The 15,106-nt window shown below is 41.4% G+C and overlaps 1 protein-coding gene across 1 annotated transcript in view; it reads right to left on the bottom strand.

Moving 5' to 3' along the window:
- The window catches only part of Trpa1 (transient receptor potential cation channel subfamily A member 1), a 45,723-nt gene extending 32,071 nt beyond the window's left edge, over positions 1–13,652 (bottom strand). Inside the window, exons 1-4 of the mRNA XM_059255680.1 lie at positions 13,542–13,652; positions 7,952–8,111; positions 6,034–6,209; positions 1,652–1,759 (exon numbers count right to left, since the gene is read on the bottom strand). Of these exons, the coding sequence (XP_059111663.1) occupies positions 1,652–1,759; positions 6,034–6,209; positions 7,952–8,111; positions 13,542–13,652 (555 nt within the window). The remainder of the gene's footprint in view (positions 1–1,651; positions 1,760–6,033; positions 6,210–7,951; positions 8,112–13,541) is intronic.
- Positions 13,653–15,106: the final 1,454 nt, after the last annotated feature.

Here is a 15,106-nt window from a genome sequence, read left to right as displayed (position 1 = left end):
AACACCCAGGCAGGGGGATCAAGATCTGTCCCTGGTGCATGGGCAGGCTTCTGGGAACCCGGTGCCTGTGGTGTGGACACCTTGCGTAGCCTTGGTGCAATGGGAAGGGGCTTGGGCCTGCCTAGACTGAGTGTGCTGGACTCTGCTGATTCCCCATGGGAGACCTCGATTTGGGGGATGTGGGGATGTGGGGTGGCTTGGGAAAGAGGGCTGGGGGGTTAGAGGAGGGGGGGTCTGTGGATGGCATGAGGAGTGAGTAGAAAATTTCTTAATAAAGAAAAATAAAATTAAAAAAGGAAGACTACAGTGGCGATACTTTACATCTTATAAAGATGAAGATACACTATGATGCAAAAATATCAATCTTAATCTCCCAATACATTCAACATATTTTTTTCAATTTCATATGAAATATTAATTTTTAAAACACAGGTCATTTGAGTCATATAAATATTTTCAGTTTTGAGATTGGACCAACAGAAGTACCAAGTGTGATGAAAAAGAACAATTTAGATGCCATCACATCACATATGGGAAAGCCTGAAGCACTATGGCATGCCATATTAAAATTTCAAAGACTGGAATACTCTGACATTCCTTTACTTCCTGCAGTGTTCTGTTGTTCTAAGTTGTTAGTAGCCAATAGTCAACTAAAAGCAAAATATTAACACATATTTGCATATGTAACTATCAGGAAATATTTGTATACCTTCTATTTCTGAATAGCAGGCAAGTTAACCAGAAACATTTGGAAAGGAGCTAATTTGATGAAATTCCAGTGGTGCCCTACCTGGAACAGAAGCTATCCCTGAGACAGGTACCTTCAGTATCTCAATAAAATTCCAGTAGTGCCCTCACCAGGAGAGCTACCCAGAACAGAAGCAATCCCCAAGACAGGTACCTCCAGTGTCTTAGAGTGTCATACCTGGGAAACTTTACAGAGAGATGGCTGACTTTCTCGATTCAGGCTTTGGAGAAACCATAGCAACAGTTCCAATCTTGGGAAAAGAAATGAAGTGTTTCATTTCTGCTTTCATCTGAGAGGTCAAATAACTCTGTAACTGTCCATATTCGTGTTTTCTCCTTGACCACTTGAAAGCTCGGAGTCAAATGGTTTAATTTTTAAAATTTTTATGTATATGGGTGTTTTATCTGTATGCATGTCTGTGAACCATATGTGTGTCTGATGCACAGAGACCAGAAGAGGGCGTTAGATCTCTTGGGGTTACAGATGATTATAATCCACCATGTGGGTGCGGCAGCCAAACCTGAGTCCTTTGGAAGAACAGTACTCTTATCACTGAGCCATCTCTTCAGTCCCAGGATCAGATGGTTGTAGTGTCAAACAGGTTGTTATATTTTGGTTTTATATTCTAGCCCCACTGCCAGATTCATCTTAATCCCTGCCTTTATTTTCTTTTTACCTTAATTTTTTTCATGCTTCATTTTTAGTCTTCCGTATACAATCTAGGGTCCACATTGAATACTAGAGGTGTATCCACATTAAAAAGCACTGAGAACTAAGTTCTTTAGACCTACTTTCTGTATTTTTTATTTTGCTAAGGAGATACCATGAACTGTTTCTTAAATAGCAGTGTGTGACAGAGTCACAGAAAGAAAGCCGCAGAGTGTGAGTCATTAATTTACAAACCAAGAGCTGCAAAGCTTCACTGTTGTCTTTGGCACATGCAGACATCAAAGCTGTGTTTCCATTCTCTCCTTCTAAGTTGATGTTGGTGGAGATGTGCTCAGTTAAGACCTGGACAAAATGAAGAAATCATTGTTGAAGAGCTAAACTGCTGGTTCTCAAATACAGTCATGTCTCCCAGTAGACTAGATTGCCAAACCCCATGTCTGACCCATCTTTTCTGATTCCTCTTCTATAAAATACTTAATGCAAAAAATACCATGATAAAACTTAGCATGGGCTTATAACTTTTTTCAGTACCAGTAACTGAACCTAGTAGCTCATGCCTGTTGAACAATGTTCAACTACTGAGTCATTTCCCCAGCCTTATTTGTATATTCATTTTCGACATTGAGACAGGGTCACATTGCCCAGGATTGCCTTTACTTAGCAATGTGCTTTAGGCAAAGACTTGAATTTACTATCCTTCTTCATTAGCCCCTGTGCAGCTGGATCACAATCCTGCATCACTGGCCACTGGGTTTGTCATTGTTGTTTGTTTATGTGTTGAAGCTTATCAAACCAGCTGTTTCCTAAAATCCTCTACTTCTTCAAAGTAAACAACTTCCTAGCAGAACTCCTTCCCAACAGAGTGTATTCTAATGGGACACACAGCCGATGCATTAGGCTAACTAATGAGTTCTGTTCAGAGGAGAAAACCCGAGCTGAGTTTAGTACTTAAAAACAAACAGGGGAACTCTTTAAGGTGAAGAGAAATTAGAAGCAAAGGATCTCTCCACAGACTTCAGGCCCCTTCAGGGTCTGTTCTTCAAATCCAGATTCACATGCAAAGGAACCTGCCAAGGTCTACTAGAAGCTTCTCCCCATCCTTGCCCCCATAGAACTGCAGACCACAGTTCTACCGCATGTAATTATTGCTTCTTTCTTTCTTTCTTTCTTTCTTTCTTTCTTTCTTTCTTTCTTTCTTCCTTCCTTCCTTCCTTCCTTCCTTCCTTTCTTTCTTTCTTCCTTCCTTCCTTCCTTTCTTTCTTCCTTCCTTCCTTCCTTCCTTCCTTCCTTCCTTTCTCTCTCTCTCTCTCTCTCTCTCTCTCTCTCTCTTTCATTCTTTCTTTCTAAGGCTGAATTAAATTCTAGGTGGCAGTGGTCACAAAGAGAGAAACAAAACTATGTACCTACTTCTATTCAGTCATGACCAGACATGTCCAGAAGCTCTATAGGACTCTCTGGGGCCCTTGGATAAGAATCCAGGAAATCTAAGGAAAGGCTTAAGCTACTGAGCCAGATTAAGCCCCAAGGACAAAGACCATCAAGACATAAGGCCATGCTCAAGCCCCTAGGCAAATGGTCCCCAAAGATACTGCCTATATAAAAACTTGAGGTGATTCATAAATGACTGTTATGTTTTTTTTAGCTTTATAACCTTATAGATAATGGTGGATATTATAGGGGAAAGCTGGTAGATGAAACAGTGAAAAAGCCTGGGAAAGGCTGAGTAGGTACAGGCTAGACCATGGGCATGGCTAGAGAGGTAGGCTGGGGACAGAATTGCTATCCATAAGCAAACCTTCTCCTCTTTCTCCTATTGTCATGAACCAGGTGGTTAAGAACACTGGTAAACATGGTTACGGTTGGTAAACAAAGACCATTTAAGGCAGAGACAATCCAACTCTCTGATGACCCTAGTTTTCTCTCTTGGTTTTGTATTGTTCAGGACAACTAGGTTTTTGTTGTTTTGTTTTTAATCTACATACTGATTTCACAAATTATCTATGGGCTTTATTTCGGAACTTTTATTTCTATGCCTGGTCTGAAGAGTTTTTTAATTAGCAGTAGTTTTTCAACGATTACCTGCCTTTAAACTCCCAAATCATGCCTTTAAAGACAAGATGAATTAAGCTAATGACCACTTATTTATGAAAAGAGCCTTCAGAGAAAGCATCAGAGCTCTCTGAGGAAATAGATGGCACCGCTGGGCGGTCCCTGCAGCCACTGGTGATGGGCACAGCACCTGGCTATTGGATGATGCAGGCATTAGGAAGAAGGTGAACAACCTGTTTCCATGGAGATTTTTCAGTACCTTCTCAGGGGGTCCTGCCCAGTCTTCACAGTTACTAACTGTTCAGCCACCTCTTCTGCTTAGTCATTCTTCCATTTCATTCAAATACCCACTACTTATCAGGACAGTGTCTAGAACTACAATTTTGTTCAGACAAATAAGACATTGTTGTTCTTTCAGAGATAACTAGCCAGCCAGGAAGGAGGCACATCAACATTTAATGACACTGTCATGTCACCAAAGTTAAGGTAGACTTCAAAACCCAAGCCCAGCAGACACGGTGAAGGGGGTGCCGCTCTCTCTCCATGGGCTAGGATTCAGACCTTTCCCAGAGCTGGGAAGAAAGCTTTTGTGGCAAAGCGGCCTTGGAGCTCTCCTTTGTGGTTTACTGACAATCAGCTTGGGTGTGGGTTAGCACATTTGCTAAAAATCAGCACTCCCTGTACTGTTTCTACAGGAAAATCTATTGTTAAATTCCAAATAGTCTAGTGGTTCTCAACCTTCCTAATGCTGCGACCTTTTAATACAGTTCTTCATGCTGTGGTGACCCCGAATTATAAAATTATGTTGCTACTTCATAATTGTGATTTTGCTACTGTTATGAATCATAATGTAAATATCTAATATGCAACTCCACAATGGGGTTACAACCCACAGGTTGAGACCAACTGTTCTAGAACATGATCCATCTGTAAATGGCAGTCCTCTGGGGAAGCAAATGTGCTTTCTAATGTGCCTGTGAATCTATGAGGTGTAGTCTAAAAGCCATGGGCTAAATCCTACCCTTTAAATATTTACCAGGGATTGTTGTATGATATTTTGTTTGCGTTCTGACAAAGTTTGCCTGGAAATCAGAGGGCAGAGTTAGCCACTAGTTAAACCATAGAGGTCAGGCAGTGGTGGCACACACCTTTAATCCCACCACTTGGAAAGAGGAAGCAGGAAGATCAGGAGTTCAAAGACACCCTGGGCTACATGAGATTGAACCAGTCTAAAAGAGAAACAGAGCTGGGTGGTGGTGGTGGTGGTGGTGGTGGTGGTGGTGGTGGTGCATGCCTTTAATCCCAGTAGTAGGGAGGCAAAGACAGAAATATAAGGTGGGTGGAAACAGGATCTGCCCCCATTTGGTCTGAGATTTCCTAGAGGTAAGAAGTCTCTAGTGGTTGCTGCTCAGCTTCTCTGATCGCTCAGTTTTCACCCTAATATCTGACTCTGTTTTTTATTGACTAAGACTAATTGGGACCGAGGTCCAAGGGGTTCCTCTAGTTGAGGGAATTCAAGCCTTGAAGAACAAAAACAAAATAAATTCCCACATATGATCTCTGTATCTCTTGTTGATCTGTCTTTTGACAGGCTGTCCATCTAATAAAACTATGGGCTCTGCCTTCACTAAGGTTCTAATCATCCTTTTCATTTCAGTCATTTATGAAAGAGATCTAAATGGCAAAGCCTAGAGCTGGAGTTGTGCAATTTTAGGCAAGTCATTTAGTTCTCCCTGTGCCTCTTACTCAGCTATGGAATGGAGATACTAATATTCTTAATTTATACTTTTTAGTGAGAGTTTAATAAAGGCACAAAGCTATTTTTAAAATGCCTGATAAATTAAAACTCAAGAAAAGTTGAACTGTGATTATTATGACCATTGTTCTCACAATCTTATTCATCGGTGTCACCCATCACCATCCTCTTCCCCATTGCCACCATATCATCATTGTCATCATCATCATCACCACCACAACCACCATCATATCATCATCACCACCACAACCTCCATCATATCATCATCATCATCAATCACCATCACCACCACAACCACCATCATATCTGTAAGGATTATGTCCTTATTACGTCACTAGCCTGTGATGGCGTCCCAGCCTAAAAAGCAGGCGTGCCCTCCCACGGGTCTCTCTCTCCCCATATTCCCTCTGCTCTCTCTCTCTCTCCTCTCTCTCTCTCTCTCTCTCTCTCTCTCTCTCTCTCTCTCTCTCTCTCTCTCTCTCCTAATAAAGCTCTAAAAATGTAACCATAGCTCATGATTCTTCCACCACCGCAGCATCCAGCGTTCTCTTCTGTCGCCCTGTGGTGGCCAGCCATGAGCGCCCTATTAAACTCCTTCAGTATCTATTATTATGCTCTATGTCATTGTCATCACCCCTTCTCCTCCTCATCATCACCATCATTTGGTGAGAAGTAAACATCATAGTTGTTATGCTTCATTTGCCATTGCATGGCCCTTGAAGTTGGCCATTCTGAAGCAGGAAACAGGTCAGATGTGGATTCTGGCCCCTTCTCCAGGGTCAGCCCACTCCCAGTTGGCCAGAAGCCTCACCTTGGTCATTTCATTGTACATGGCCTGTACAGCTATGTGAAGGGGTGCCATCATGTTGCTGTTTCGAAGGTTTGGATTTGCTCCTTGGCTAAGAAGAAACTTCACACTTTCAACTTGGTTCTTTTCTGCAGCCCAGTGCAGTGGGGTATTTCCACAACTATCCATTATATTCAGCACTAAAGAAATAACAAAATATGCATTAAATTTAGTTTGGGATGTAGTTAATGCCTCCTTGTAACTACCCACTTCAAAACTTAGTGTCAAGTGTTTATGAAACCAGCTACATTGTCTTAGAATATAGAAGTAGGATACAGTTTTAGTTCTCAAAATTATCCAATGAATACTATTTGAGAATATGTGAAAGTATGTACAGATCTTAAAAGTTGGGTTAGTTTTTTTTACATAGTATCTATAAAAATAAATTCTCTTGTTGCTCAACTTTTATCTGTGTATTAATTTCATAATTGTAATATAATGCTGAGATTACATCAGAGCAGATCCTAACTAAGTTCCATGTGACTGTGATTTCACTTAAGCTTGCAGTTGCCCAAAAGATGCTCCCATGACAAATAGATAGAAAGATGAAGATGCTGAAACCTAGAGAGGCTGAAAGTCCTCCCGTTCAAGTACACTGCTCCTGAAGAGTTATGTGAATCACTCAGCTGTCTCAGTCAAACTTGGTAAAAAAAAAATAGACATGTATGCAAATATGTACATATTTATATGCATATTTACTTCTATATGTATAGAAACACATACTCTTGTAAAAGCTATGGGGAGAATAATATTGGGTCATGTCTGTAAAGATTTTAGCAGACTATGTGGCCTATTGCAAGGATTTCAAAAATGTTCATGATAAAAATGGCAGGTGACTAATAAACTCCCAAGTTGGATTTTGCATCCCTGGTGATGGACATGCTTTCCATGTATTTGTACAGTATACATGTGCTGCTATTTGCCTTGTGAATGCTGTGTAAGAATAGAATGTTCTTCATTCTGCATTGCCCAGTAGCTATAATAAGGTAGTCATGGTGGTATATCACTAAATCTGAAGAAAAGGAAAAGTACTCACTCATGAATTGGGCTTGGTGGGCATCAACAGTAGTGGGAACCATGAGGCAGCCAAGTTTCCTGTTTCTCTCTCATTTAAAATTTTCTTCCTCTACTCCTTTCATTCATCAAAATTTTTAATTCTCAACCCACCTCTCCCCAACACCTTAGACCCTCATTTTGCTTAAGCAAGACAAAATATTCTATTCAGCATCAAACCATTAAACAGCTTCAGTCACCAACATACAATTTGAAAATGATTTTAGCTTGACTACTTTTCACAATTCATTTCCCTGTAATCATAGGGGCTTTCTAAAGCAGGTCTTTCTTGTGACCTTCTTCCTACTTGATGTCTTTATAGCAACTGATCCACCTAACTAATCATCCCAGTGATTTCTCCCCTGCTTGTGACCCACAACTCTCTTGTTCACTCCACTTTACCTCTGCCATCTATCTCTTTTTGTCCATCCCCCTAGCTACCTCTTATTAACAATCCCTGCTCTCCTAAACTCTGTCCATGCATGTGTGTTCTCAATCTCATCTACTTCTTAGGCAAGGCCCTAGGGCAGTGGCTCCATCTTCTGCGGTTCTGACTGTATGTGATATTTCCAAGAGGATGTGCCCAAGATATGCCAACTCAGAGTAATTGAATCTCACACTCTCACACTGACTTTGTTCCTGTTTGGTCTGGTTGGTCAAGCTGTTCACCTAATCTCTTAAAGTAGAACTCATATAGTCCACTCCAGCTTCCCAGACATGCCCTTCACAATCAGTCTACCCATAAGCAGTGTCCATGTCACAGGTATAAATTTCCTGGTCATCCACCAATCTAAGTGCTTTATGAACCTGCACTACAACACTTGGTTACCTTCACAAGAAGAACCATGGATGATCATCTTCATTAGTTCAATCTGACCTTCTGCTGCTGCATGATGCAAAGGGGAGATACTTTCATCCTCATATTTGCTTAGTTTTCTTCGGTTCTTGACAAAGTCTTCTAATCTATACATATCTCCGTCAATGTCCACCTAGAGAAGTATAAAAAGTCCGTTACCTAAAACAATTATGTGCAAAACTTTAAAATATAAAATTAGTCATGTAATAGCCTGAAGACTTTACTGCTGTTCAAAACTGTCATGCGTACAGCAAATAACATTTCTTAAAGAACACAGTACATATAGACATCAAGTAGGCAAATGCTTGTGCACTGATAAATACATTAAACAAATGTTTAATTTTTCTGACCATAATCTTACATATGTTAAAGGAATAGAAGCCTCAAGAAAAGTTTTGAAGGAAATTTACAAAATATGCTCTGGGAAATAATACATTAAAAATACAGAGGGCTTTGCTTTGCTGGATGAAACGTATTTCAGTTACAGCAAGAGGAATCAAGAAATAGTGGACTGAAAATGGTCATAGCACAGTGAGCACATGTGTGAAAAGGTATCTGAAAGTCCTTATTTTGTAGTTCATAGACACTGATAAAAGTAGTAAAAAGAAGTAGAGTCTATGAATGTGAGGGTTTTTAAGTCTAGGAAACTAAAGTTTTTTTGGCCCCTCCTGCCTACAGTCGGTCTCCACCCAACCCCTCCTGACACACCAAAGCTAGGATCATCCTGAAGCAGTGCCCCCTAAGGAATTTGTTCAGGGGTCTAAAACAGTTGCCCTACTCCTGAGCATGAGCAACTCCTGCCAAAATTCAAAAATTTCCCCTTAATATCCATAATGACAACAAGCAATTTCTTTATTCGGCTATTTAAAAGTTCTAAACCTCTGCCTTACACAGGAAATGGGGAACTTTAAAATCAATAATTACAGAAATATTTAACTATCCTCCAATTGTTTTGGCAAGATTTCCATTCAAAGTTGCATCTAGAGTGACTGATGTATTTGCAAATGAATGGTAAGGCCCTGCTTCCTAGAGGCTGGCCTCGAACCTGCAGTGTGGCTGAGGATAACCTAAAATTCCTGATCCTCTTGATTCCCCCTACATAGTATTCAGATTGGAGGTACGAGCCACCACACCAGGTATGTTTTCCGGTTTTATCCACTTTCTTTTTTTTTTTTTTTCATTTTTTATTAAGAAATTTCTTTTTTATTTTACACACCAATCAGAGATCCCCCTCTTCCCTCCTCCCATCTCCCCCCAGTTTCCCTCCCCCAACCAACTCCCCATTCCTCCCAAGAAGGCAAGGCCCCCCAGGGGGAGGCACATTCAGTAAGGGCAAGTTCAAGCCCTTCTCCCTGCCTCAAGGCTACATGAGGTGTCCCATCATAGGTAGAAGGCTCCAAAAAGTCCCCTCATGCACCAGGGATGTATTCTGATTCTACCACCAGGGGGCCCCCCAAGCAAATCAAGCCACACAACTGTCTCATCATGCAGAGGGCTTAGTCCAGTCCTATACAGGCTTCACAGCCATTGATCCAACTTTCATGAGTTCCCACTACTTTCTAATACACAGTAACTGTAGCTCACACAACCAGGCCCTTTCCAGGACACTGTTCAAACTCAAATGGATTCTAAGGCAAAAGTTTGAGAAACACTCTGGGTCTTTCCTGCTCTTTCATTTTATTCACTGTGTTCAATGTTTGCTACACATTAGTATGCTTCACTTTTCATGATATATTCATATGGGTAATTTTCAGAGAGGAATGGAGGAAGAAAGGAGCTTTCACAAAGAACAGAGGGACATAAAGATTTTTGCTTACTTTTTAAGATAGGGTCTCACGTATGCCCAGGTTTGGTCTTGAACTTGTTGTATAACTGATGTTGACCTTGAACTTCTGATTGTCCTGTTTCTACTTCTTGAGTGCTAGGATTGCAGGCTTGTACAACCACTCAAGTTTATTCTATACTAAGATTTAAACCCAGATCTACCAGCGGAGCTACAACTCAGCTTCCTATAGACTTTTGTATACACAAAGCTACTTGGTGAGTTTTAGTTTCCTAGAGGTTTAAGAGCAAAATATAGGAAGAGTAGGAGTCCATTGCAGTTCTAGAGTAACACCAAGATTCACATAATTTATCATTGTACCTTCCAGATTTACAAACACACTGCCAAGTAAAAACATTTGCCTTCTTTTGCCTGCTTTTAGGACCGTTTTCCTCCTACTGGGTTGCCTCATCCAACTTTAATATGAGGGTTTGTGCCGAGTCATATTGTAACTTGTTATGCCATATTCGGCCAATGCCCTGAAAAGACTGCTCTTTTCTGAAGGGAAAAGGAGGAAGAGTGGATCTGGGCGGGGAGGTGTGGTGGGGGAAAGGATTGGGAGAGTGGAAGGAGGGAAACTGAGGTTGGAATGTAGTATATGAGAGAAGGGGGAAATGCCTATATTATTTTTTAAAGCTATTACAAAGACCCAAACCAAATTTTTTTTTGCAAGGCAGTAGCTTTGCATAGACCCAAGATAGCATGATAAATTTTTCTCATGCCACAGAAATAGATCAAGAAAGTTGCTTTGAGTTCTCCCTGTGGCTATGACTGGTCACCTTTGCCACATGAGATAGCTGTCAACATAATTTGTTACTTTAAAGAAAACTACAACATTTCATTACTGCAACAAAAAATTATCAAATAGAGCAGTGATGAATTCAGCATATTAAGATGAATTCACTAAATGTAAGAACAGAAGAAACTGAAATATTTAAATTTCCCACTTTGAATTTTATTTCTCTTGTCACATAATAGAACCTAAAACAAATAAACAAAAGCAACAACAACTAAAAACACCTTTATGTTGGCAGTATCTTGAACGAAAATGTGGCACTTTCTAACTAAAAAACAGTTCCATGTGCTCTTAGTGACTATAGGATAATACAAAGACATCCAGCCATTCTCAAATTTACATGTAATCAATAATTAAACTGAGGTTCTTGAAGAAATGGTGCTTTCCTCCTCTTAATGTCTTGCCCTAGCAAAGAAATTGCTCACCTAAATCAATTTGAAAGCATTTTAGCACTTGAATTTGATGTCCTTTGAACGATAATATGGGATACTATTGCCCATCACCAGTGCTGAAAAGAGCAATTTACCAGTCTGTTCAGTGATAAGTAGTTGACATATACCCTCTACACTCTTTAGAGGAAGGACTAGGTTCAGAGGTTGGCAAGATACTATTGAGTTCACAGTGATAAAAACAGCCTATAAACATGTCACAGGAACTCATGAAGTGTGTTAAACTCTCTCTACTCAGCGCCTGACATGTCATCAGGAAATTCCTTTAGAAAGTTCTTAGGACAGACCTGAGATGCTCATATATAAATTTAAGGCCAGTTTGGTCTACAGAGTGAGTTCCAGGACAGGCACCAAAACTACACAGAGAAACCCTGTCTTAAAAAAACAAAACAAAACAAAAAACAAAAAACAAAAAAAAAAAAAAGAAAGAAAGAAAGAAATATCTTTGAAAACTATTTAGGCAAATGCTTTACTTGGTTGCATATTTTCAGATCTGGAAAGCACACTAAGAAATTGTTTTAATCCTCAGTGTTATTCCAGAACCACAATGCGGTTTCATTATTTCTTCCTAGTTTGTGTATTTAAGCCTCTGGTGTATTACATATAATAATTAATCTAGTATAGTTTCCTGTTTTGAGTACTCCCTAAGCTCTTGAGCTCTTGAATTCCAATTTCTATGACTATATTCAAGACACTAGGCACTAGATCCTTTTTAGAGAAGTTAGTTCTAAATTAAACTCTTCAAATTAGAGATTTCAGCCCCATCTGTTTTAGTCTGCTTGAATAAAATAGATCTAATCAGAATAAGACCAAAAGGGAAAGAAAACTAAGGTGAGAAACTATATATAGCTAAACATGGTTAAATGTCAAAGTACTTTTTTAAAGTACTAACTTGAGTTAACCCAGTGAGTTCGTCATTGAAACTAAAGATACTAAAATAAAAACACAAAGAAAATATTAGGTCTGGATAGCAGAAATTCTACAAATCTCTAGAAAACTGAATTTACATGAAGGATGTTTTGAAATCTTAATATTTCTTTGTGCCCCACAAAAGTGTAATATAGCATCCTAGTACTAAAATTCCCTCATGATGTGGTTTTTCCTACTAAAGCAAGAGGCCTTGGTTAATATGCTAAGTGGGATGGGGAGCAATGTTGACCCTGAAAGCCTTGTATATGTGTTTCTGTGAGGTAGGGCCCCTCTGACTCATATTGGCAGTTTTGTCTACCTAGACAGCAGTTGAAAAATGTCTACCAAAACTAAATCTGTTCTTATATTCTTGCCTCTGTTAGAACAAAGCTACCAATAGACATACAGACGAAACCACATCTACAGTCATAGATTAAAAAAAAAATCAAAGCTCAATAAAATGGCAAAACAAACAAAAACGACCTAAGTACGTGTATCAGAACATAAGTAGTTAAATAAACCTTCACGTGTTCCCCACAATGGGATGCTGTGAAGTAGTTATTAAAAAAAGAAGTAACTTTTCAAGTACTGAATCGAAAAGTATTCTAAAATTTACTTCATGTGTGAATCAAAGTGCAATCTCCATGAGCTCATACTTTTGTAAGTTAAAGAAAACTCTGTGAAAATTTGTGTTTGCACAAGCGTTTCATTTTCCCCTGAAAAATGCATAAGGAACTACGCGGAGACGAATTCGCAGTGGGTATTGAAAAGCCACAGTTAATATCTTGACATTTCAAGAGAGTCCCTCCCTTTTTGCTATCAAGCTGAGGAACTCTAATGGGTTTTCTGGGCAGCCAACAGCCAGCCTCTACCCTTCAGAGCAGAGTGGCAGCGTCAGGGTTAGCTTGGTAGTGAGTGAGACTTTCTTGCAGGTCGGAACATCCAGAGGACTGAGGACTCTCTGAAGCCCCCTCACAGCTGTCCTCCGGTCCTCACTAGGTCTACCCCTGCTGGTCTTGCCTGGGTTTGTAGGTGTGTCCCCACCAGGCACATTTGCAAGCACCGAGTTCTTTGCTTCACTTTTAAACAAAACTGCTTCTCCACCCCAAGACACTTGTCGGATCCCTATCTGACTACCAGATTCTCAGCTGCAGCGGTTCCACTTCAGTCCAAAGGAAAAATCTGCTTAAACGTCCAAGAGGAACGGCACACACTCCAAATTTGTCCTGGCTTCATGCAGTCCTGGGATTCTAATTCTGTTATCTACCAAAAGTACTTCAGGGAGACGTCTCCTCTGGCATCAATCCATCTCCTGGCATGATGGGGTTCAGCAAACAAGTAAGCAAAACAAAGGACCATCAGACAGTGTGGTGACGCTTTACTGGTGTGATCTCAGGCTCCGCAATCTTAAGCATCACTTACAAGTGCTCAGTAGCCTGATACTCTTCTTTCTAGCCCTGTCCACACTCACTGCTTCCTGAACTTGTGTAGCAAACGCATCAGACTACTGCAGGCAAGGAAAGCCCCACCCTCCCACCTCCCACACTGACCTAGCATGCTCCCGACCACCGACGGATTCCCCAGTACCTTAAAGGATTCCTTGGAGCAGTCCATGTCTTCCTCCACCCCGCGATAGACAACGCCCTGGATCTCCTTCCTCTCCTCCGGGCGCAGCATCCTCCTCAGGCTGCACCTCATTGACTCCACCTGGACGCCAGCTGGCGCAGCTGCTCCCCACAAGGCGGCACCTGGTGACAGGGCACTGTGAGCTGGAGCCCAGCTTGGGACCTGCACCGGCTGGGCTGGGCAGATCCCTACAGCCAAAGACCGGTTCTGCCACCGGCTAGGAGGGAACTTCTGTAGAGTTGTTACCCACTGGGCTACTTGTAGAGCAAGCAGCAGGCGGGGCTCAGGATCCAGATATGAACCACGTGGGCATCTGCCCAGGACCTGCCTCTTTGGAGGACTAGAGTGAAATTCCAAATTGGTGCGGATCCAGTGGATTTGTTAAAAAATAATAATAATAATAAAACAACCTCTCAAAGTAGTGGCGGGGGAGGACGAGAGTGGAGAAGAAAGCATGGGACAGGAAGGTGTGGGGAGGGAGAAAGAGAATATAATTGAGAACTTTTAGGGAAAAAATCCCCCAATTAAAAGCCTGGGAGTTTGACTGGGATGTGGCTCAGTGGGTGAGGTGCTTGCCTGACCCTCAGGGAGCCCTGGGTGTTATCCCAGCATTGCATAAGAACAGGCACAATGGTGCAGTCCCACCGGCAATCCCACCCTCTGTAATCCGGGTCCTGGGAGATGGGGGCCCGAAGATCTGAAACCCAAGGTCACCCTGGACTGCACAGCAAGTCTGAAGTCAGCCTAGGCTGCATGAGATTGTCTCAATATAACAACTGGAGCTCTTCCACCCATGCTCACCTCCTAGTGGAGGCAAGGGCTCTTGAATTTTTGGAAAGTAAGATTTCCAGCAAAATTTCTCTTCCCAGATGTCGGGGTAAAGTGATTGCATTTTAGGTGTGGGACTAGACTGAGTCCCTTTGCGTCTCAGACCTCACTTCCTGTAGATAACAGTTATTAAAGCTACCTTATGCTTTGCTGATTTGACGTCTAAGAACGGTTAATAAAAATGACAGGTTAATTATAAGCTGCTATTGATCTATGGAGGGTGTTTGCCTGCAGCATTGTTGGAGGGCTTTATCTCCCCGGGTCTGCTCTGGATTCACTGTCAACAGCACAGGTGTCAACTGTGGACAGAGAAGGGTGTTCTGCTCCATCAAAGAGGCTGGTTCTGCGTTAGACACAGCACAGGGAGTCTGTGCAACTGCTGTTGCTGTTTGCCCAAGGCCAAAAGGCAAGGAAACATATTGGCAAAGTGATCTGAGTTTGCACAGGACAGAATTTCGCTTTGTCTGGCTTTTGCTTTAACAAACTGAGCTCCTTTAAGATGCTGGAGCATCTGATTCACACCTAACACAGATCACTATCACCTAACCCCAAACCCACAGGAAGCAGGACCAGCCACAAAACAAGGCTATATCCAGGAAGGGTTGTGGTCTGTTTGACCTAGGAGTTACATGGGACTGAATTTAGGGATGAGTCCACTGGGCTTAATGACATTGTGGAATCATGAAAAAACCTGCCCC

Source organism: Peromyscus eremicus, chromosome 2, assembly GCF_949786415.1.
Source record: "Peromyscus eremicus chromosome 2, PerEre_H2_v1, whole genome shotgun sequence".
NCBI lineage: Eukaryota > Metazoa > Chordata > Mammalia > Rodentia > Cricetidae > Peromyscus > Peromyscus eremicus.
The sequence above is the reverse complement of the archived record's forward strand: the minus strand, read 5'-3'. Positions and strand labels throughout refer to the sequence as shown.